At 59.4% G+C, this 22,631-nt stretch overlaps 1 protein-coding gene across 1 annotated transcript in view; it reads right to left on the bottom strand.

Moving 5' to 3' along the window:
* Positions 1 to 11,838: 11,838 nt before the first annotated feature.
* NOTCH3 (notch receptor 3) overlaps positions 11,839 to 22,631 on the bottom strand; it is a 41,705-nt gene continuing 30,912 nt past the window's right edge. The window contains exons 24-34 of the mRNA XM_075902167.1: positions 21,577 to 21,689; positions 20,308 to 20,837; positions 19,570 to 19,890; positions 18,715 to 18,863; positions 18,332 to 18,554; positions 18,023 to 18,107; positions 17,396 to 17,558; positions 16,836 to 17,140; positions 15,498 to 15,645; positions 14,859 to 14,956; positions 11,839 to 14,620 (exon numbers count right to left, since the gene is read on the bottom strand). Of these exons, the coding sequence (XP_075758282.1) occupies positions 13,295 to 14,620; positions 14,859 to 14,956; positions 15,498 to 15,645; positions 16,836 to 17,140; positions 17,396 to 17,558; positions 18,023 to 18,107; positions 18,332 to 18,554; positions 18,715 to 18,863; positions 19,570 to 19,890; positions 20,308 to 20,837; positions 21,577 to 21,689 (3,461 nt within the window). The 3' untranslated portion in view covers positions 11,839 to 13,294. The remainder of the gene's footprint in view (positions 14,621 to 14,858; positions 14,957 to 15,497; positions 15,646 to 16,835; positions 17,141 to 17,395; positions 17,559 to 18,022; positions 18,108 to 18,331; positions 18,555 to 18,714; positions 18,864 to 19,569; positions 19,891 to 20,307; positions 20,838 to 21,576; positions 21,690 to 22,631) is intronic.

The following is a 22,631-nucleotide window of genomic DNA, read 5'->3' as shown; positions in this document are numbered from 1 at the left end:
AGAACTAAAAACTAGTTCGAACTAGCGTTTTGCTAGTTCGAACTAGCAAGTCCACATTGAGTGGACTCTGAACAGAGCTTAAGGATGGCCGGAAGCAGTGCCGGCAGGGCATAAAAGGAGGACTTAGAGCATGGAGATGCTGTCTCAGGCTAGCCGAGGGCTGCGCTTAAAGGGTCCCGACCCCCATCCCGGACACACAGTTCTAAGGGGTGCCCCGCTTGCAAAGAAGTTCTGGCTTGGAGTGCCCTGAGTGCCCACACTGGGCACATCACACCACTCGGCCATCAGCCCAGCTGCACTTGCCGCAGGCTGCCATCTGGGGAGAGGGAGTAATCGGGGGGCTGCAGGAGAACTTCCACCCCCAGAAGCCCGCAGAGCCAGCCCAGTCCTCCCCATCGGGGGCTCGTACCCCATTCCTCCCTCACCTCCTTCCACTTACCCTTCTTTAGCCCCCCTTCTTATTGATGTACAAAATAAAGATAACGTTTCTTCCAACATTGACTCTGTCTTTATTGAAAAAAAACTGGGGGAGACTGGGAAAAGGAGGTGGGAGAGGGGAAGAGAAAGGCTGGGAGAGGGGAGGGCAACTAACATGATCAGGGGTTGGGAACAGGTCCCAGATGAAGAGAGGCTACAGAGACTGGGACTGTTCAGCTTAGAAAAGAGGAGACGGAGGGGGGACAGGATAGAGGTCTCTAAAAGCAGGGGTTGGGTGGAGAGGGTGCATTCAGAAAAGTTCTTCCTGAGTTCCCATAAAGAAGGACTAGAGGACACCAAAGGAAAGGAATGGGTAGCAGGCTTCAAACTAGTAAGAGAAAGTTGTTCTTCTTCACAAAGCAAATAGTTAACCTGTGGAACTCCTTGCTGCAGGAGGCTGTGAAGGCTACAACTAGAACAGAGTTTAAAGGGAAGTGAGATAAAGTGATGGAGGTTGGGTCCATGGAGTCCTATTAGCCAGAGGGTAGGAGTGGTGTCCCTGCCCAAAGTTTGGGGAAGGCTGGAGAGGGATGGCACGAGACAAATGGCTTGGTCATTGTCTTCGGTCCATCCCCTCCAGGGTCCCTAGGGTTGGCCGCTGTTGGCAGACAGGCTACTGGGCTAGATGGACCTTTGGTCTGACCCAGGACAGCCATTGTAAGCTCAGGGCTCAGTGTCGGGGGTCTCAGTGGACCCCCTTGATTTTCATGCACACCTGGTCCTGGGTGGCCAGGCTGGCAGCTCTCCTGCCCTAGACGGCCACTTTCCTGTGCCTAGTGCGGAGATCGTGGACGAGGTCCACGATGTCCGCACTAGCCCAGGAAGGTGCCCGCCTCTTGCGGTCCAGGGCAAACTCCCGGGAGCCGCCAGCCTGGTCCCGGCAAGAGGCGGTGGGCTGGGGGGCATCGGGTGGGTGGCTCTGTGCCGTGCCAGGTGCAGGGTCTGCTAGCTGGGTGCTACACAGCCCTTAGTTCGAACTAGGCGTTAGTCCTCGTAAAATGAGGTTTACCTAGTTCGAACTAAGCGCTCCGCTAGTTCGATTCAAATTCGATTCAAATTCGGAGCGCTAGTGTAGCACCTATTAAAGTTAGTTCGAACTAACGTCCGTTAGTTCGAACTAACTTTGTAGTGTAGACATACCCTTTGGAAGTTGTTGATCCTGTGGGAGCTGGGAGGGGGAATCCACCTGAAAGGCACAGGGTGGGTGGGCTGAACTGTTAGCCCCTCACCCAACCTTTCCAGCCGCCACCACTCCCTGGTCCCAGATCACCAGAGCTCTGCATGACCCAGCTTGGGAAACAGGAGGGAGAAGTGTCACTGTCAGACTGGTGAGGGGGAAGGGTTAAATTGTGACTAATCTGTCCAGTCCAGTCTGTCCTGCCACAGGCTTGTTCCTTTTGTGCAACCAGTGAGACCCCAGGGAGCTGCTCCTTCCCCAAGGCTGCCTTTGGCCTCACTGCTCTGGACACATGTGGCTCTTCAGCCACTAACTAGAGCTCTGGGCCCCTTCTCTAAGCAGTGCCCAGAGCCAGCCACATTGCCGCATGGGCTGCTTCCCGCCCTGGCCCTGGCGCCATGGGGCTGTACTGCCATCTACAGGCTTCTGGGCACTATGGGATAGGGCCAGACTGGAGACAGGAGCCTGGGTAGGCGATAGGGACTGACTGGACCAAGCACCCAGCAGAACTAGGCTCTGGCCTCCCCGAGCAATGCAGCTCTCAAAGGCATAAGGTAGCTAGAGCGTGAGACAGGTGTTAGGGCACAGAGACAGAGAGGGCACTGGAGGCGCACAGAGGGGCCTATGTGACTACAGGAGTAAATGGCATCACCCAGAGGAAAGTGGGGGACACTTTGGCAGATAGAGAGAATGGATGGGGGGGACACAGAGGCAGTTGTGTGGAGCACATTGAGGCCACATCTTCACTTCCTGGAAGATTTTTGCTGCGACGGTCGATCTTCCGGAGTTTGATTTAGCAAATCTAGTGAAGACCTGGCAGATCGAATGCGGAGAGCACCCCCATTGGCACCCGGACTCCTGTTCCTCGCAAGGAGTAAGGGGAGTCCACAGGAGCATTTCTGAAGCTCGACTTAAGGTACGTAGCTGGAACTGGGTAACTTAAGCAGACCTTCTGCTGTAGAGAGGACCTGGGTGTATGGGGATACACAGGCAGATAGAAGTGGTGTGGGGGTATATACAGGGTGTGTATGAGGTACATAGAGGGAGGTGTATGGAGACCTATAGAGGGATATATAGGGTACATAGGTAGATAGCTTTATGGAGGTACATAAGGGGTGTGTATAAAGGAGAAGTTGGGGTGTGGAGTATGAGTAGGGGCTCAGAGCAGGGGTGAGGCATGTGGAGGGAGTGCAGGAGTGAGGGCAGGGGGCCGGAGTTATGGGGGGCTCAGAGCAATGGTTGGGATGTGGGGGGGTGCAGGGAAGGCAGGGGGCAGGACCCCCCCAGAATCCAACCAGAGCCTCAGGCCCCTCTGCCCACCCCCCATCAGCAGGCCTGACAAGCAGTGTCCTAGTTGGAATCTCATGGGGGGCTTCAGCTCCCTGACCTCTCTAAAGGGGGCAAGGCTTGGGGCTGGGGCAGTCCTGGCCTAGTGGTGAGGCGTGACTCCAGCCAGCCACTTTTACCTGCCTGGCTGCCTGCTGCTTAGTGCAGCAGCCTGCAGGGCACCCCAGGAGGCTGGCCGGACACGCACCCCACCTCCTGCTGCAGTGGGGCACCCCAATGACTGCCCTCTCCTCCTTACCAGAGCCGTACATTGGGGCCCACGCGCCATCTTACTTTCACCTTTGGCTGACTTTCCCACCAAATCACATTCATTCCTGTGTCTGATCATTCTGCCCTTTCAACCAGGCTGCCCAGTACTGAAGTCAGACTTAGCAGCCTGGAATTGCCAGGATCACCTCCGGAGTCTTTTCTAAGTGTTGGTGTCACATTAGCTACCCTCCAGCCATCTGGTGCAGAAGCGGATTTACACTAGTTCACATTTGAGGGTATGTCTACACTACCACCCTAGTTTGAACTAGCGGGGTAGTGTAGACATACCCTGAGTTCCTTCAGAACTCTTAGGTGAATGGCACCTGGTCTTGGTGACTTGTTACTTGTTCCAAAAGCCTCCTCCAATGCCACCTCAATCTGAGACAGTTCCCCAGGGGTGTCACCTACAAAGAATGGCCCAGGTTTGGGAATCTCCCTCCCCTCCTCTGCAGTGAAAACTGATGCAAAAGAATTCAGTTATCCGCAATGACCTTATTGTCCTGGAGTGCTCCTTTAGCATCCCGATCATCCAGTGGCCCCACTGGTTGTTTAGCCGGCTTCCCGCTTCTGCTGTATTTTGTTGTTGTTGTTGTAACTTGCTGAGTCTTTGTCTAGCTGTTCTTCACATTAATTTTGGCCTTTCTAATTCTACTTGTACACGTCCCTTGCCAGAGGTTACGCTCCTTTCTGTTTTCCTCAGTAGGATTTAACTTCCACTTGTTAAAGGATGCCTTTTGCCCTGTACTCCTCTATTTTATTGTTTATCCACAGTGGCACTTTTGGGGTTCTCTTATTATGTTTTAAATTTGGAGTGTACATTGAAGTTGAGCTTCTATTCTGCTGTCTTCAAGAAGTTTCCGTGCAGCTTTCCAGTTGAAAACTGAACACCTGCTAACCCTAGTGAGGGGTGCCAGGAACAGCGGCTGGGTGGCCTAGACTAGAGCATCCAGACATGGGTGGGTGATGATTTGGGAATCCCCCATGCTGCAGGGGAGAGGATGGGGCTCAGCCGGGAGTGCTGATTCCAGGGTGTCCATGCGGCTCTAGGGACGGGCTGTGTTGCAAAGTAGGATGAAATGGGAATTTTTTGTAATAGTGACATGATCCTTGTGTGGGCCTGTTTCCCTGTGTGTGTGTGTGTGTGTTTGTTGAGCGGGGGGAAGCTCTGCTGGCTCTCAGGGCAGGTCGAGATGTAGGTACCACTGTCCCTGAGCTGTACCTGGTTGGAGCATTGAAAAGGACGGATGGATCCAGTCACTGGGGCTACGTCTGCACTACAGAGTTTTTCCAGGATACCAGAGAAAAGCTCCGGCCCATCCAGGGAACATGCCTGCTCTTCTGAATTTTTTTTCGGAAGAGCAGACACACTTTTTTGGCATCCCTGTAAAGCTCGTTTTACGAGGAAGAAGGGATGTTCCGAAAAAGGGGGTTTTCCGACATTTGGCCCCGTGTAGATGGTCCAAATGTAGGAAAAGCCTCTTCCGAAAAAAGTGGAAAAAGCTACGCAATCTGCGCTTCGCATGTGTAGACACAGCCTGGGACACTGACTGATCCTCGCACTAGTGCCCTCTCTGGAGCGGGCTCTCAGCCGGCAGCTGAGCTCAGACCCCAGCGCAGAGCAAAGCCAGGGCGGCGCGAGGGGCAACGAGCACTGGCTGTTGGAAGGAGTCGGCTCCCGCCAGGAGACTGACAAGGTCAGAGATAGGCAGAGCCTGACCAGGGCTCACGGCAGCAGGGCTGGGCATTGAGCTGCCTGAAGGGCTCCAGCCAAGCAACAAGCCCCACTGCTCTGACAGAGGGACAGAGGGAGACCCCTGGGTCTTCAGGGCGGCCTGTGCTTGGAACCAGGCTGATGCTGTGGACTGGCTCTACACTGGGCAACGGAAGAACTGGTAGTTAGAGGAAGCTGGCCCCCTCCCTGGCCCCCCAGCATCTCCCCTCTCCCTCTGCTTCGGCCAGGGGCCCCATCCCCTCTTTCTACTAGGGTTGCCAGATGGTTTAACCAAAAATACAGAACCCCCCCCCCCCCCCCAAAAAAAGAAAAAAAACCACCGGAGGAAAAATTCTGTTGAGGGGGGGAAAAGAGAGGAAAACCAAAGTTGTTCAGCAAAAAAAAAAAGGACCCCGAAAGTTATTACGCAAAAAAAATAAAAAAATAAACCAGCATGAAAACAGCATGGCCCTTTTAAGTGCAAGAGGGGAGGGGAGAGGTTGAGCATAAGACCCAGGGAAGGCGTTTCTTCCCCTTGCTTCACGTCTTTTTTGTGGGCGGCCATCTTGTTTTCTTGATGGAGTCCCCTTCCTCCCGGTCAACAGAGAGTCTGGGGGCAGCTGGGGGCGGGAGCTGGGCCCAGTTGCAGAGTATGTCGTAGGGTTGTCAGGTGTCTGGTATTTTCATCTCCTGGCAGGGAAAAAAACCCAGAAAATACTGGACATTTTAGGTGTCCGGTATTTTCTGAATATTTTTACCGGACAGGAGGCAAAAATACCGAACTGTCCAGGTCAATACCAGACACCTGGCAACCCTACCTTCTGCACCCCTCTGGCACAGAGACCCCCGCACATTGCCCTAGGCCAGCACCACCTGATCCCAGACCCACAGCGAGCTCCGCCCCCCGCCCTGGAGCTCTGAGCTGATGGTGCCCCAGCCTGTGCTGCCAGGCAGGGCATTGGCCTCCCCAAGTTCTGGCGGCAGGCCAGCCAGCCCAAGCCTATCCTGCTTGCAGGGCCGGCTGTAGGTCAATTCCCCCAAATCGGGCCCTGCACCTAAGAGGGAGGCCCCGCGCCTAAGAGGGCCCCGCTCCCAGGCACACGGCGCATGCGTGGCCACGCCTCTGGAAATCAGGCCCCACACTTCCTAAAACTGGCCCTGCCTGCTGGGAGCAGAGCCCGGGCAGGGCCACACCAGGCAGCCAACAGCTGCCGTCTCCTGCCCTTCCATGGTCCCAGAATCGACACCTGGGGCTTATCGAAAAAGAGTTTGGGGTATCTATGTGGAAGCCCCCACCTGATGGGAGAGCATCTCCCCGGAAGGGTGAAGGGTGCAGGTGGAGGATTATGGGGAGGTGTGTGGGTGTCAGCACAGGGGAGGATTATGGGTAGCGATGCACGTGGGACCATGCTTGAGGATTATGAGTAGGGATGCATGTCAACACACTGGAGGATTATGGGTAGGGGTGTGGATGTCACCACCCTGGAGGGTTATGGGTAGGGGTGCACATGTGACCATGCTGGAGGATTATGGGTAGGAGTGCAGGTGTCACCATGCTGGAGGAGTTGTATAATCTGGTTGGGTTGGAGCAATGCTATGAGATCTGCCCTCAATAGCTAAGTGTGGTTAGTGGACAGGATGACCTTATGCCAGGAGAAGCATAAAGATCTTGCACAAAAGGGTTTTTTTGCACAAAACGGAAGCGGCAACACTGCTTCTTTTTGTGCAAAAACTCCTTGCACAAAAAGAATCAATAGAAAATATGCTAATGATGTCTCGACTCATGCTAATGAGTCCCTCGTTAGCATATTTTCTGCTGCAAAAACTTGCAGTGTAGACAAACCCTTTGGCTACGTCCAGACTGGCATGATTTTCTGGAAATGCTTTTAACGGAAAAGTTTTCTGTTAAAAGCATTTTCAGAAAAGAGCGTCTAGATTGGCATGGACACTTTTCTGCAAAAGCACTTTTTGCGGAAAAGCATCCGTGGCCAATCTAGACGCGCTTTTGCGCAAAAAAGCTCCTATCACCATTTTTGCGATTGGGGCTTTTTTGTGGAAAACAAATCTCAGCTGTCTACACTGGCCCTTTTGCGCAAAAGGGACTTTTGCCCGAACGGGAGCAGCATAGTATTTCCGCAAGAAGCACTGATTTCTTACAGTAGGAAGTCAGTGCTTTTGCGGAAATTCAAGCAGCCAGTCTACACAGTCTACATAGCTGGCAAGTTTTTCCGGAAAAGCGGCTGATTTTCCGGAAAAACTGGTCAGTCTAGACACAGCCCGTGTGTTTTAATTTGTTTTCCTTAGTTGCTCTGTAACATCTCGTGACCAAGTATACTTTTTCAAGTTTGTCTCTTGTTTTGTAATAAAAAAAAAATTACTTTAAGATGATGATTTGATTCTTCTGTCCTGGAAGGTCTGTCTGTGTGTGCCTGCATGCCTCAGACTGGGAGGTTAGCTAGCAGAGACTGTAGCTTGTTTTCCTCTCTTCTTTTTTCAAGCTTTTTTAGGGAAAAAAGAATTTGGGATACCCCTGGGGATGGGTTCAAGTGTTCACTGCTGTGTTTTTAGGGACAAAAATCACTTGCTGGTGGAAGCAATTCCCCAAAATCAGTGTATTGTGATTCTAGGGAGGAGTTTGTTCTAATCAGTGCCTGTAGAGACAAAGTTTTTAAGCTCACTTAGGGGCTTGGAGCCAGCCAGTGATCTGAGCAGGGCACAGCTAAGAGCTGGGAAAGAAGAGACACACACGCAGACACCCCGAGCTAGCCAAGCACTACCATACTGTGAGCACTGAAAAAACTTCACTTACGTCCACACCACAATCACGCTTTTTCGAAAAAAATCGAAAGAATGGAGGGTTTTTTCTGACATTGGTAAACCTCTTTCTACGAGGAAGAGCTCTTTTGGAAAAAGGCGTGTGTGGACGGGGAAGAGGGAGTTCTTGCGAAAGAATAGGAAAAAGCACAGGTGCCCTGGTGGCCACTCCGCCCATAGTAATCACAGCTGAAATGGCTGATAGCGTCAGTTCAGTATGGATGCTATCTTTCGAAAAAGCAGATCACTTTTTCGATGCGCTTTTGCTGTGTAGACGCTCTCTTTCGGAAGAAGATTTGTCAGAAGATCTCTTCTGGAAAAGCTTCTTCCAAAAGAAGCCTGCAATCTAGACAGAGCCCCAGATACCAGAGGGGGTCCAGGGCAGGCTGGTAATCAGCCAGTTTCTGGGGTGTTCAGCTGGTCCTGGCCTCACAGATCTTGCACAGCAGAAGGCAGCCAAGGAGATGCCAAGAGGCTCCAGAACTGGTCCCAGCATTTGGATCTTTCTTCAGCACAGGGTGCAACAGAGGAAGCAGCCGCTCGCCAGGTAGATGGAAGCTGATGGCTCCATCTGTCCAGCGCTGGGTCTGAGGCACAGGCTAGACATGGGGCCTTGATTCTGGGACTTCCATCTCACTGACCAGAGAGAAAGGTCAGTACATGTGGGTTGAACCTGACCCATCTGGAAAGACAGGGACGCCCCAAATGCTGGGACACCCGAGGAAGGAGCCAGCTGGCTCAGGGAAAAGGAGCACAGGTCCTGAGCTGGAGTTCAAAGAGGCAGGTGTCAGGTTTAGCATCAGTCTTGGAGGCCCTGACTTTCCCCTGGAACCTGCAGCGTGGCTGGCTGGGGCGCTGGTTTGGCCAGGATAGACAGTGTCTTGGCCTTTGCTTTTCTGTGTGAACCTGGAGATTTCCTGTGCTGGGATCCAGCCGACTAATAAGAACATAAGAACGGCCAGATTGGGTCAGAGCAAAGGGCCATCCAGCCCTGTGTCCTGTCTGCCGACAGGGGCCAATGCCAGGTGCCCCGGAGGAAATGTACAGAGCAAGGAATCGTCAAGTCATCCCTCCCCTGTCACTCATTCCCAGATTACGAAAACCAGGAGAACACTTTAACCTCCCTGGACACTCGCTGGTGGATTTAAAGTAGCCCTCCTTCTAGAAAAACCCTTCAAAGCCAGCCTGCAACGTGACACAAGCAGAGCTGCGCTTCATTTGCAAATGTAACACAATCAAATTAAGACTGAGCAAGGATTTAGAATTGTTCTCTCCCTATAAAGGATTATTCCCTCTCTTGGTAGTCACCCTCCCAATCAGCTGCTGGGGGTGAGCGACAGCCACCCTGCCTGAATTGCCTCCTCAGCACTGGTCCTGTCCTTGATAAGTGGCTCCTCCTTTTGATAGGCGAGTGTGTATTAATCATATCCTAGAAGACTTACCCAGCATGGCCCTGGTCCTTGAGGGCAGGCGGGATGCAGGGTGCAGGAGTCAGGGCAGGGCCTTGGGGATGTGGGGAACTCAGGGCAGGAGGCTGGGTGCCTGGGAGGGTGTGAGTGTGAGGGTTGGGTGTGAGGAAGGGTTGAGGGCAAGGAGTGGTCACTGGCTTCTCCTTGGAGGTGGTCCAGAGCAGCAGGGACTGTGCACTCCCGCTGCTGACCAATGGGGGCTCTCTCCCTCCCCCTGGCCTCTCCCAGGGTGGGGGCAGCCCAAGGGGGTCTGTCTCCTGGGCAGGAGGTCCCACTTACCTTTGTGGCATCAGGCAAGATGGCAGAGCCCAGCCCTGCTGGCCACTCCCTTGGTGGTGCAGTGGCCCCCAGAGACCACTCTGAAGGGTAGCTCTCCCCTGCAACCTCACTGCCCCAGTGAGCACTCTCACATCACGTCCCTCTGGCCAGCAGCCCCTCCCTTTCCATGTTATGGGAAACTGTCCCTTTCCCGGGGCTCCCAGTTCTCCCTGCCTTTGCTTTCAGTTAGGAGAGGAAGCTGTATGGCGAATTTGGTAGCCCTGGCTCTCACCGTTTAGGAGGAGTTCTCGAACAAACAGCCTGGCCGACCGACACACAGATGCAGGCTACATGTAAATGCAGGTATATCCCTGTCCCTGTGACCTCCACCCCATGTATATCCCTGTCCCTGTGACCTCCACCCCATGTATATCCCTGTCTCTGTGACTTCCACTCCATGTATATCCCTGTCTCTGTGACCTCCACTCCATGCATCTGACAAAGTGGTTTTACCCACGGAAGTTTACACCCTAATAAATCTGTTAGTCTTCAAGGTGCCACAGGACTCCTTGTTTTTGCAGATACAGACTAACACAGCGACCCAAGAGATTCCTCATGGCAGCCATTCATGGCCCTAGTCCTTTGTTGCTCTTTTTCTGAACCTTTTCCAATTCCAATAGATCTTTTTGGTGATGGGGGGAGCACATCTGCACACAGCATTCCAGATGTGGGAACCATGGCTTAATAGAGGCAATATGATATTTTCTGGCTTATTATCTATTCTTTTCTGAATGCTTCCCAACACTTTTTTGACTGCTGCTGCACAGAGAGTGGCTGTTTTTGAAGAACTATCCACAATGACTCCAAGATGTCTCGAGCAGTAACAGCTAATTTAGGCCCCATTGTTTTATATGTGTAGTTGGGATCATGTTTTCCAAGGCGTATTTGCATTTATCAACATTAAAACTCGTCTGCCATTTTGTTGCCCAGTCTCCTAGTTCGGTGAGATCCTTTTGCAGCTCTTCACAGTCTGCTGGGCACTTAACTATCTTGAGCAGTTTGGTATCATCTGCAAATTGTTGCCACCTCACTGTTTACCCCTTTCTCCAGATCATTTATGATTGTGTTGAATAGGGCTGGTGCCAGTAGACCCCTGCAGAACACCCCGTTACCTCTCCCTATTCTGAGACCTGACCATTTATTCCGGCCCTTGGTTTCCTACCTTTTAACCAGCTACCAATCCAATAAGCCCGACTCAGTCTGAAAAGGCCGCTGGGTGTCACCGCACATCTCTGCCAGGGCGCACAGGGCCCTGAGACGCGGACAAGTGGCCGGCCAGGCCTGTCTCACCTGGGCTCGCTAGGTGGAGCTCACAGGGCAAGGCAGGAGGGCTGAAGCCCCGGGGCTGTCTCAGAGGGGGGAGGCCCCATGGGCTAACCTGAAGGAAGAGCAGGGATGGAGGGGTTCCTCCAAGGGACTCTAAAGCTGGGACTAGCATGGCTCCTGGGGACCAAGCCCAGACCTGGGCTGCGAACAGCAAACCTGGAGTCCAGCGATTGCCTGCAACAGGATCTCTGCAAGGCGATTACAGTGGTTCAAAGAGAGCAGGGAGACAACCAGCCATGCTGCTAAGACGGGGCCAAGGGCTCCAAACTGAACTCCGTAACTGGGCTCTCCTGCCTGGGAAGTGCTGGCTTTGCCGACCAGCCTGCTGGCAGGGCAAGGAAACACCTGGGGGGCCCAGGTAGAGAAGCAGCTTGGCTTTCACTAGGGATGATGCCGGTGTGGCTGGTGCCAAGAGAGGTGTGTGATGAGCTCCCCCCCAGCCATTCCCTAGGAGCTGTAGCCCTGTGGAGACCAGCGGGTTGCAGACAAGCTATTTGCAGCAACCATCTTGTCCTTCCGGCACCGTGGGGTGAAGGCACAGGCTGCCCATGGCAAGGGCCTGGGAGATGGGGGCCCGAGCTCTGCCTCTGCACCCGTTGCCGAAGGAAGCAGCCTCTGGGCCCAGGGCTTGCAGGAGGAGCATTTTCAGCAGCTGCTGTTCCGTCTCCTCCCGGGGCACAGCCAGCAACTCCCGCAGAGCCCTGCTGCTCAGCCACAGCAGCTCACTGCGGGGGCCTGCGCAGAGACCAGGAGCCACCCCATGGCAGGGCTGCCCCACGGAGACCAGCCCAGACAGCCCCAGGGAACTGCAGGGGCTGCTGTTACCTGGAGCAGACCCCAAGCAGCTGCTTTGCCCCAAAGCAAGGCCCAGGGTACCGCAAACAGAGCGCGGGGGTGGGGGTGGGACAAGGCAGCCGGCCGAGGGGGCCACAGAGAGGGCAGAGACAGGCTCCTTGTTAACTACAGCTTTATTAGGCACAGTGGGGCCGGGCTCTGTACAGCAGGTCCCAGGGGAATAGAGGCAGGGTGAGCTCTGTACAGCAGGTTCCAGGGGTTATAAGCAGGGGCAGGGATGGGGCCCCTGTACAGCAGGTCCCAGGGGGGTTATGTGCAGGGGCAAGCTCTGCAGTGGGTCCCAGCAGGGTTCTCTCAGGGGAAGGGGGGATGGTGGTGAGGGGCCCTGTACAGCAGGCCCAGGGGGTTAGGTGCAGGGCCAAGGTCTGTACAAAGGCGCCCAGGGGGCTTAGGCACAGGGGCAGGTGAAGGACCCTGGTACCATGGGTCCCAGGGGAGTTAGGCGCAGGGCCAAGCTCTGTACAGCGGCGCCCAGTTGGTTCAAAGCTACTTGATTTAAACAGGGATTTAAAAAATAGTTTAAAAATGAGCTACACTTGTCCAGGAGTGACGAGCTACGCTACAGCGGGGCAGGGGCTGTCTGGGCACTGGGCTCCCCCAGCCCCTCTCCCAGGGCTACTGACAGGCCAGCCAGGCAGGGAATGTAGAGGGGCTGGAGCCCAGCCGGCCGTCAGTGGGCTGCCTGGCACCAGACTGCGGGTGAGCTGCTGTCCTGGGGCGGAGGAGATGGGACCAGCCAGGTGCCGCTCAGCTGGGGCCCAGGTGGCAGTGGTGCCACAAGACGAGCAGGAAGCAGCTGGCCAGAGCCTCACCCCCCTCCCCAACAGGCCCACTTGGGCAGGGGGGCATCTCCAAGGAATAAATTAACCTGGAATGTGACGAAGTGCCAAGAAACAAGACGGGGAGGGCAGGAGGCCTGGGGGAGGCTCAGCCCCAGGCAGGGAGCTCAGGGCAGTGGGGGCTCAGTCCCCCCGCATTGCGGAGGGCCCTGAGCAGAGGGGCTGGGGAGTCAGCCACCCGCATTGCGGGGGGGAGGGGCGCCCTGTGCCCCAGGAGGCGGCTACAGCTAACGCCGCGTACCCAGTACACAATTACAGGAAGTGGGCTCCTCCCCTACATAGGGGGCGCTCTGCCCACTGAGCCACTGTGGGGGGAGGCAGAAGGGGAGGGCAGGGATCACCCTCCCCCACCCCCACCCCCACTCATGGTGCTTTAGCGACACCTACTGGACACTTTACATATAATATTTTGTAAAAATAAAGCGCTTGTTTAAATGACTTTTTTCTATACAAAAGACTTTTTTAAAAAAAGACAAATGCCCCCAGCTGGGGAGTTGGGGGTTAGGACACAGCCAGAGCCCCCCTCATGGCAGTTGGGGGGAGCCCACAGCCCCCACCCACAGAAAGAGGGATCTTCTCCTTTTTACACTGGACATTTTTCTTATAAAAAACACAGTTGGTGGGTCCCAGGAGGCAGGGCCTGGGGGCAGGGAATGGCTCCCCCACAAGGGGGGTGCAGGGGGGAGGGGCCCTGGCTCCCTCCCCCCTGCCCTCACGCAAACACCTGCATCTTGGTGGGTGGGTCGGGCAGGTGGGAGAGCTGGGTCTGGGGGGCCCCCAGCACAGCCGGGCTGGGGGTGGACTCGGACCAGTCGGACAGCGAGTGGGGCGAGGGGCTGGCCCACTGCTCTGGGGACTCGGGCGAGGGCGTCAGGTAGGGGTGCTCGCTGCGCAGGTGCAGGTAGTGCTTGGGAGTGCCGTCCTGGCCGGGGGTGTAACTGTGCTGCGAGGGAGGCGTGGGGTAATCTTCCGCCCCTTGCCCACCGGGCGCCTTGTAATACTGCGGAGGTGGCGGGGGACCTGGGCGCGCACCCCCCTGCCCCTCCTTGGGTGAGATGGGCTGGCTGCCACGGCTCAGGGTGGGTGCCGCAGAGGGCGGCGGGGGCATGGGCTGCCCAGGGGTGGGCGCCGGCGGGGGCTGCTCCTTGGCAGGGCTGGGTGTGGCCAGCACCTGGGAGCTGTGCACCATGGCCAGGTGGTTGGGAAGCAGCAGCCCCTGTGGGAAGGGCTGGGCCGACTGGTGCAGGTTGGGGTGGGAGGCAGCCGGGTGCACCACCCCGATGACTGGGTTGCACTGGGAGGTGGGAACACGTGTGTGCCAGTCAAAGGGCACAGCCACCGGGCTCACCATGCCCAGGCTGAGCCCCACGCAGCCAGGCTGGCGCGGCAGCGAGGGCATGGAGACCCGATTCATGGAGAGGATGGTGCTCTGGGCCGATGCCACCTCGCCCAGGTCACTGAGCCGCGCCAGGCTGACAGCGAAGGGCCCGTCCATCATGCCGTGCACCATGGACGTGGAGCCCACTGACATGGAGGAGCCGGCTGGGTGGAAGACGCCGGGCGAGGCCAGGACAGGGGAGGTGGGGTTGGCCACGTAGGGAGAGTCCAGCGAGTCGACGGGCGACAGAGTAACTGAGCTCTCCAGCAGGGAGCCCTGGCACTCCAGGCTCAGCTTCTTGCTGCGCCCCTTGGCCTCCTTGCTCAGGCTGGCGCTGCTGCCGGCCCCTGCCAGGTTCTTGGCACTGGGCCGCCGGCTTTTCTTGCCCTGGGGGGTGGGCTTGAGGCTGGGCAGGAAGCTGTTGGGTGGGCACATGAGCGGGGACATGGTGTGGCCGGCGGGCAGTGCCCCCTGCGGGCTGCGCACTGTGTTGTACTCGTCCAGCAGACGCACGATGTCGTGGTGCAGCCGCTCCTGGGCAATGTCCCGTGGCAGCCGGTCCATATGGTCTGTGATCTCCCGGTTGGCAAAGTGATCCAGCAGGATCTTGGCCGCCTCGTAGCTGCCCTCCCGAGCGGCCAGGAACAGCGGGGTCTCCTCCTGGGGTGGGGGAAACGACGGGGAGAGGCTCAGACTGCGCTGAGGGGGGCTGCCCCAGCCCCGAAGCTCTGGGAATGCCAGGGCAGGGGGTGGGGATGTAGAGCCCAGGCCTTGGCAGACAAGGCTCCTGTTTCCCAGCACAGGAGTGGCATGGGGGGGTGGGGCTTGTTGTGGGTGGGGCCTGCAGGGTGAATGACAGCCAAGCCTTGCTGGTCTGCCCCGCCCACCCACCACTCACCTTGCTGTCCTGCATGTCCTTATTGGCCCCATTCTTCAGAAGTGCAATTGTGGCCTCCACATTGTTCACAGCCGCGGCCCAGTGCAGAGCAGATTTGCCTGGGGGAACCAAGCTGTGAGCAGGGTGCTCCACCGATCCACCGTCCCCTGCCCCCGCTACCCCTCACTCCCAACTTCCGGCAACCCCCTGCTCACCCAGCCCGGGTGCCCACCCCCGCCAGCCCCCCTCAGCCCCCTGCTCACCCAGCCCTGGGTGCCCACCCCCGCCAGCCCCCCTCAGCCCCCGGCTCACCCAGCCCTGGGTGCCCACCCCCGCCAGCCCCCCTCAGCCCCCGGCTCACCCAGCCCTGGGTGCCCACCCCCGCCAGCCCCCCTCAGCCCCCGGCTCACCCAGCCCTGGGTGCCCACCCCCGCCAGCCCCCCTCAGCCCCCGGCTCACCCAGCCCTGGCTCTACTGCTGCCCCTCACTCCCAACCCACAGCCCCCCCAAACCCTCCTGTCTGGGCAGTGCCCCCCATTTCACCAAGCCCCCACAGTGGGTGGGCATGTGGGGAGCAGAGCCCACATCCAGGCCCTTCCTCAGGGGAAGCTGGGCAGAGCCCTCAGCAGCAGCCCCCCATGGTGAGAAGTGCCCCCTTACCCAGCTCATCCACGGCATTGACATCTGCGTGGCAGGCAATGAGCTCCTCCACCATGCCCTCCACGGCCAGCCGGGCAGCCAGGATCAGCGCTGTGGAGCCATCCACCATGCGGGCGTCCAGGTCCGTGGAGCGGTTCCGGATCAGGATCTACCAGGCAGGGCGGGTGTGAGAGGAAGGCAGGGAAACCCCCCAACACAGGCACAGCCCAGGGGCCCTCGGAGCCCTCCCAGTGTGGGCAGAAAGGGACTTTCCTAGGGCTGTACTAGCAAGGGCAGAGGGTGCCCTGGGGCTTGTCCCATCCGGGGGGGGCTCAGCCCGGCAGGAGGCAGCAGGGCTTGTGGAAGACACCAGCATGTGGGAGCTCCGGGGGGGAGAATGAATGACTGGGGCCTGTCCTAGGTGGACCGTGGACGGGGTCTCACCAGGAGGACGCCCTGGGCATTGGGGGGCAGTGTGTGGATTCTGGCGCTATATAGATTCGGGGGACTCTTGGGGATCTTATCAATCAAGGAGTTTTGCCAGGTCTGCCACACGACCTCCACCAAACTGTTACAATCTCTCAAAACGATCAGCTCAGTCCTGCCGCCGTGTCCCCTTCGTATCCCGGGTAACGGACCAGGGCGTCGGCTAAAGCCCCTGTTCTGCTTCGGGGTGACACCAGAGGGTTTGGGGATGCAGGGCCTAGCTGGCCCCTCAGCTATTCAACTGCCCCACCGAGAGAAGGCAGGGATACGCCCTACACCTCAGCGAGGCCGGGGCACGTGCTGGGCAGCCTCTGACTGACGTTCCAAGCCACATGGCACAAGGGGCAGCTGCGTCTTCTCCATTGTCTTGGCTTTCCTGCTTCCTTTCTACAAAGCTCTGAATGGCCAGTCCGAGCTGTGGGCCGGCTCCAGGGGCACTAGCAAGCCAGCCCACTTGCCAGTGCTGCTAGGAGCCTGATGGGCTTTGAAGTTGCATGGGACTGTTGGATCATTAACATCTCTCGGCTTTTTGCTTTTGCTGCATTTTGGAGACTGAAGGGTTGGCCGGCAGCCTGGTGTTCTGGGTAAGATCCAGACTGTTAGTGGCCTGGTAACATAGCTGCCCTCTGGGGCTAGAAGAACATTTTGTACTTGCGAGCAGAGCTGTACAATAACTTCACACTGCCCTGGACCTAAGTGCTGACTGGGAGGCAAGAAAGGGGGTGGGGGATGGCTTTTGGGGCTGCCTGATCACCAGTGTGCGGGATGAGCTGCACAGTTTGTGATTGGTTGGGAAGATTAACTTCAGCATCACCCACCGGTGGTGGGAGTATCCGCTCTCCGTTTCAGCCTGCCGTGGACACAGGCTCTCACCTGGAAGACGCCCTGGGCGTCAGCGGTCACTGCTGCGTGCAGTGGCGTGCGGCCTGTGTTGTCCTGGGCATTGGTGTCCGCGCCGGCGTCCAGCAGGCGCTTGGCAGCGTCAGCCCGGGCATAACGGGCGGCCAGGTGCAGCGCGGTCTCACCCGTGCGGTCCGTCTGGGCACTCAGGTTGGCCCCCTGGCAGATGAGGTCCGAGATGATGTTGGCAGAGGAGTCTTCAGCTTCGTCCTCCTCGGCCAGGTCGGTCTCCACGCCACCCCCGCAGAACGAGGCCAGCATGAGCGGGGTGAAGCCATCTGCAAGGAGACCCACCATGCGGTTAAGCAGGGACTGCCCTGGGGGTTCCAGAATGAGAAACTGCACTTCCCAGCATGCCATGTGGCTAATCTGGGGCAGTGATCAATGCTGGGACTAGTGATCAACTGCATAGGCAGGAAGCTCCTCCTCCAACCAAAGCTGCTCAGTGATGCTACTTCTCCCAGGATGCACTGCTCTAGAGTGCCTGCACAGCATGCTGGGAGCTGTAGTCCCAGAGAGGGAGCCTCCCTTACCTGGCCCCCTGACATTGACATCCATGCAGTCAGTGTCAAACTCGCCCTGGGGGGGTGTCAGGGCCATGGAGGGCGGCATGCGGATGTCGGCTGCCACCAAATGATGCTGTGTCCACTGGCGGCAGTCCACGGGGTCCTCCGAGTCCCCGCCCGGCTCCTCCACCTGGGGAAGCACAGTCAGTTATACAGCTGGCAGACCCTGCCACAGCTCTGCTCACAAGGCGAGATTTGGGTTATGGCCCTATAAGGCTCTGAAGGAGGAGCCAGAAGGACCCCCCGGCATGTCACAAAGCCCAGCGCCCATCCCCCCACCCCATCACCGAGCCCAGCGCCCACCCCCCACACCCCATCTGCCAAGCCCAGCGCCCATCACCCTCCATCCCCTATTACTGAGCCTGGCACTCACCACCCACATCACCTACTGCCGAACCTAGAACCCATCACCTCTCCACCCCATACCGCCAAGCCCAGCACCCATCCCCCATCCTCTATGGGCCAGCACCCATCCACCCTCACCCCCCATCACCGAGCTCGGTGCCCATACCCACACGCCTGATCACGGAGCCCAGCACCCACCCTGCCTGCAGCATGTCACCGAGCCTGGGCTCGCTGCTGGGCCATGGTTACCTTGAGTCTCTTGGCCTCCGGGCACTCTGTGTCCATCCAGTCATCTGAGTGCTCCCCCATCAGACTCTCCCCTTTGCTGATGTTCCTAGAGGGAAGCACAGAGCTCAGACTCCAGCCCCTGCCCACCCCCTCCCACCCACGGCTTTAGGGGGCCACTCCTAGAACATCCACCACCCCCCGCACAAGGGGCTGGCCAGCTGTGGGGCCTGCAGGCAGACAGGCCCCTGGTGGGGAAAGGCAGCAGCAGGCAAAAGCCCACGTGCCGCTGCAGCGAGCGTGGCTCTCCAGGGGAGTGGGCTGGTCCCGTACTTCATGCCCAAGGCGTCCTGGCCCACGGGCTCCCGCCGGTTCTTGTTGCTGTTCTCCTTCTTCAGGCTGAAGCCCTCGGGGAACCAGAGTGTGCTGTGCTCCCGCTTCCGCCGTGCCACCAGCACCCCCAGCACCAGGATCACCAGCAGGATCATGCTCGCCGCCACCACCAGCAGGGGCAGCAGGTGCATGGGGTCGGAGGGCTCCGGCTGCAGCTTGTCACCTGCAGAGGTGGGGGGGAGGGAATCAGACCCTGCTTCTTGAGACTTCGCCCTCTCCCAATACTCCACCTCCCCGGAGATCCTGCCCCTCCCACAACCTCACCCTCTCCACTCACCCTGCCCCTGCCCCCTCCAATCTACCCTAGCCCCTCCCCCGCTCACTCTGCACAGCCTTGATGGGATAGGGGAACTCCAGGCGCTCCACAGCAGCCAGGGCGGCCAGGTAGTCGGCAGCGCTGCGCGCGTCGGGGAAGCACTTGTCAGAGGCCTGGAAGCAGAGGCGGTTGTCGATCTCCAGGGTGACCACGGAGCTGAGGCAGAGAGGGGAACAGTTAAGTGGACTGGCCTCCAGTGACGCTGGGCACCAGACCGTCGGGGGCCTGGACACCCCTTGCCCCACACAGAGCCCCGGGGCCGGGCAGGTTCAGCACCCCCTGCAGCGAGGCTGGGCACACCCCAGAGCAGGTGTGACCCAGGCAGCAGGAGCTCCGTCCCCGTGGACCACACGGCCTCTGCCAGGCTGCCAGCAGCTGCTTCGTGCCCTTGTGCTGGCCCCGGCCCTACCTGCTCCCAGGGGGACCCCCGGAGCCTGGCAGGAGGAGAGACCCCTGGATGCTGCCACTAGGCCCTTACTGCTGGCTGAGCACAGGAAACAGGCCACAGGCACCAGCCAGGCCACCCCAGCCCTGCATCTGAGTGAGCAGGGAGCCAGGCTCTGATGGGAGGCAGCCGTGTGGCACCTCTGGGGCACCATGGTGCCTGTCAACAGACAACAACCTTGTGCCTGCCCCAGGGGCGGCTTCCCCCACTGCCACGGGCCCCTACTCTCGCTGCGAGACCCCCAAGGGGCTCACCCGCCACCCTGGCACCAGCCAGGCACCAGCCCCCTTCCTGCCTCCCTCTGCCGCGGCTCGCAGGGCTGCATCTCTCTCGCCTCCCCCAGCAGGAGTCCAGGGGCTGCCTCTTCCCACCCCTCGGCCTGGGGACGGCGCTCCCCCGCGCTGTGGCCCCACTCACCCGATGATCTCTGGGCCCAGCTCGCGGCGGCGCAGACGGCTGGGCCGGTAGATGGGTTTGATCATGTAGTTGCCATCTTTGTCGAGGCGGAAGCGCAGCGAGGTGCGCAGGATGGCGCTCAGCTTCTGCAGGAAGGTGGTGTTGGTCCTGCGCAGCTCGTCGGGGGGCAGCAGCACGGTGATCACCAGCACGCCGCTGGCCAGGCGCTCCGGCACCTCGCGGTTGCAGTCCAGCCCGTCCCAGCCGCACTCCTCGTGGTTGCAGCCCTGGTCACACTGCCCGTCGGCGAAGTGGTCCGAGCAGTACTTCTCATACACCGGGCTGGGAGGGGGGAGCACGGTCAGTGCCCAGTCCGCCCAGCCCCACCTGCTGTGGCCAGCCCCCTCTGACGGCACCCCAGGGCACGTGGGTCACTAGGCTGCAGCAAACATCCCCATGCCTACAGGCGGCGTTAGGCAGCAGCGAGACGTACCCACCGCAGCCCTGCGCCCCGCCCCACAGGGCCTCACCTCAGCGCCAGGTCCCTGTGTCAACAGCCCCGTCCCCCGCCCCCAAGGGGTGCCTGTATCAAGAGCCCCCACGCCCACCTGGCCACAGCACCAGATTAAAGCCTCGACCCTGGCAAATGCCATGGGACCTGCCCAGGGCCGCCCCCTCGCATCTCAGCCAAGACATGGCCTCCAGCACCGCCCCCCCCCGGTGCCACACGCCGTCCCCCCCGCCCGGCGCCCCCCTTACTTGCAGCTGCGGTCGCGGCCCTTGCAGTCGAAGTTGTCGTAGAGGCACTCGGCCGTGTTGCAGGCCTCGTCGCACTGGCTGTTGTTGAACATCTGCCAGCAGTGGTGCACCTCACACTGCTTCCAGGGGTCGTCCACCAGCAGGGAGCAGTCGCCCCCGTCCCACCTGCAGGCAGGGCTGTTGCACTCCTTGTCGCAGTAGGAATCGCCTGCCTTGGCCCCGCACTCCTCCTGCAGGCAGTGCAGCTCCCCAGGGGACAGCAGCTTCAGCTCGCAGTGCAGGCCGGAGAAGCTGCTGGGGCAGAGGCACTGGAAGTGGAGGGGCCAGGGCTTCTCGAGGCAGGTGCCCCCGTTGAGACAGGGCGCACTGGTGCAGCTGCTGTTGGCCCGCAGGCGGCAGTCGGAGCCAGAGAAGCCCGGCAGGCAGGAACAGCGGGCACCCAGCGCCGTGTGCTGGCAGCTGCCCCCGTTGAAGCAGGAGAGCTCCCGGCAGGACAGCACGCTCCGCTCACAGTTGGGCCCTAAATAGTTCTGGGGAGGGCCGAGAAAGGGGGTGAGAGAGATGGCACCGGGCCCAGGACCAGAAGCACATGCCCCCTCCTGCCCGGCACCAGATCAGAACCAGCCCCAGAACCAGCATCGCCCCCTGCCCAGCAGCACTGGGCCCAGACCAGAACCAACCCCAGAACCAGCACCGGGCCCGGACCAGAACCAACCCCAGAACCAGCACTGGGCCCAGACCAGAACCAACCCCAGAACCAGCACCGGGCCCGGACCAGAACCAACCCCAGAACCAGCACTGGGCCCAGACCAGAACCAACCCCAGAACCAGCACCGGGCCCGGACCAGAACCAACCCCAGAGCCAGCACCGGGCCCGGACCAGAACCAACCCCAGAGCCAGCACCGCCCCCTGCCCAGCAGCACCGAGCCTGGACCAGAACCAGAATCAGAACCACCCCCTGCCCAGCAGCACCAGGACCTGGAACAGAACGGGACCCACCATCCCAAAGGTGCCATAGAGCCCTCCCCCAGTCTCCATGGCAACCCTTCCCCAGCCCCCCCCCCACAGCAGAACCAACGTGCTCCCCCCAACGAACCAGGGCCAACACCGACCCCCTCCCCGCTCCAGAACCAGGATGCCCCCCTCAGACTGGAGCCTGTAGTGCCGGGCGCAGCCCCACACTCTGCCCTACAACTCCAGGATGGCCCCCTGCCCCACTCGGCTGGCTTGGGCCCAGCGCCCTGCACCCCAGCCCACAGGCCACTCACCGGGGGGCAGCGGCAGATGTAGCCCAACGGCATGTTCACCGCCAGCTTGCACTGGCCGCCGTGCTGGCAGGGCTGGGACTCGCACGTGTTCACGATGTTCTGGCAGCGCCGGCCTGTGGGGCCCAGGGAGGTTCATGGGGAGTCCAGGGAGCGGAGAGCTGTCCCACCCCACTGCTAGCACTGCTCGCAGCACAGCCCCCGACCCCCGTGCCAGCCAGACGCCCCCCAGGGGAACCCCCTGCTCCCAGGGCCCCCCAGCAACAGTCGCCCCACCTCGGAACGGAACAAATCTCTCAGGTGCCGCATGCAGGGCAGGCGTGTCCCCTCACCGCTGCCATGGGGCGCATGGAACTCAGGGTGGGAGTGGGCCAAGGGGTTCTGAGAGTGGGAGCGGCTCAGGCCTGGGGCAGAGGGTCGGGGTGCAGGAGGACGAGGGTTCCGGCTGCGGTCTGGGCTCTAGGAGGGGGCAGGGTTTGAAGGGCTCAGGGTTGGGACAGAGGGCCGAGCACAAGGGCTTTGGGCTGGGCCTGGAATGAGGGTGTGCAGGAGGTGCTCCAGGTTTGGAGAGGGGCTTAGGGTTGGGAATTGGGGTGCAGGAGGGGATGCAGGCTCTGGACTGGGTATTGGGGTGCAGGAGGGGATGCAGGCTCTGGACTGGGTATTGGGGTGCAGGAGGGGATGCTGGCTCTGGACTTGGTATTGGGGTGCAGGACTGGGTATTGGGGTGCAGGGGGTAATCGGCCCTGGACTGGGTATTGGGGTGCAGGAGGGGGTACCAGCTCTGGACTGGGTATTGGGGTGCAGGAGGGGGTACCGGCTCTGGACTGGGTATTGGGGTGCAGGAGGGGTAATCGGCCCTGGACTGGGTATGGGGTGCAGGAGGGGGTACCGGCTCTGGACTGGGTATTGGGGTGCAGGAGGGGGTACCGGCTTTGGACTGGGTATTGGGGTGCAGGAGGGGGTACCGGCTCTGGACTGGGTACTGGGGTGCAGGAGGGGTAATTGGCCCTGGACTGGGGGTATAGGCTTTGGGCTGCAGGAGAACGCTCAGGGGT

This window comes from Pelodiscus sinensis, chromosome 19 (genome assembly GCF_049634645.1).
Source record: "Pelodiscus sinensis isolate JC-2024 chromosome 19, ASM4963464v1, whole genome shotgun sequence".
Classification (NCBI taxonomy): Eukaryota; Metazoa; Chordata; order Testudines; family Trionychidae; genus Pelodiscus; species Pelodiscus sinensis.
The sequence above is the reverse complement of the archived record's forward strand: the minus strand, read 5'-3'. Positions and strand labels throughout refer to the sequence as shown.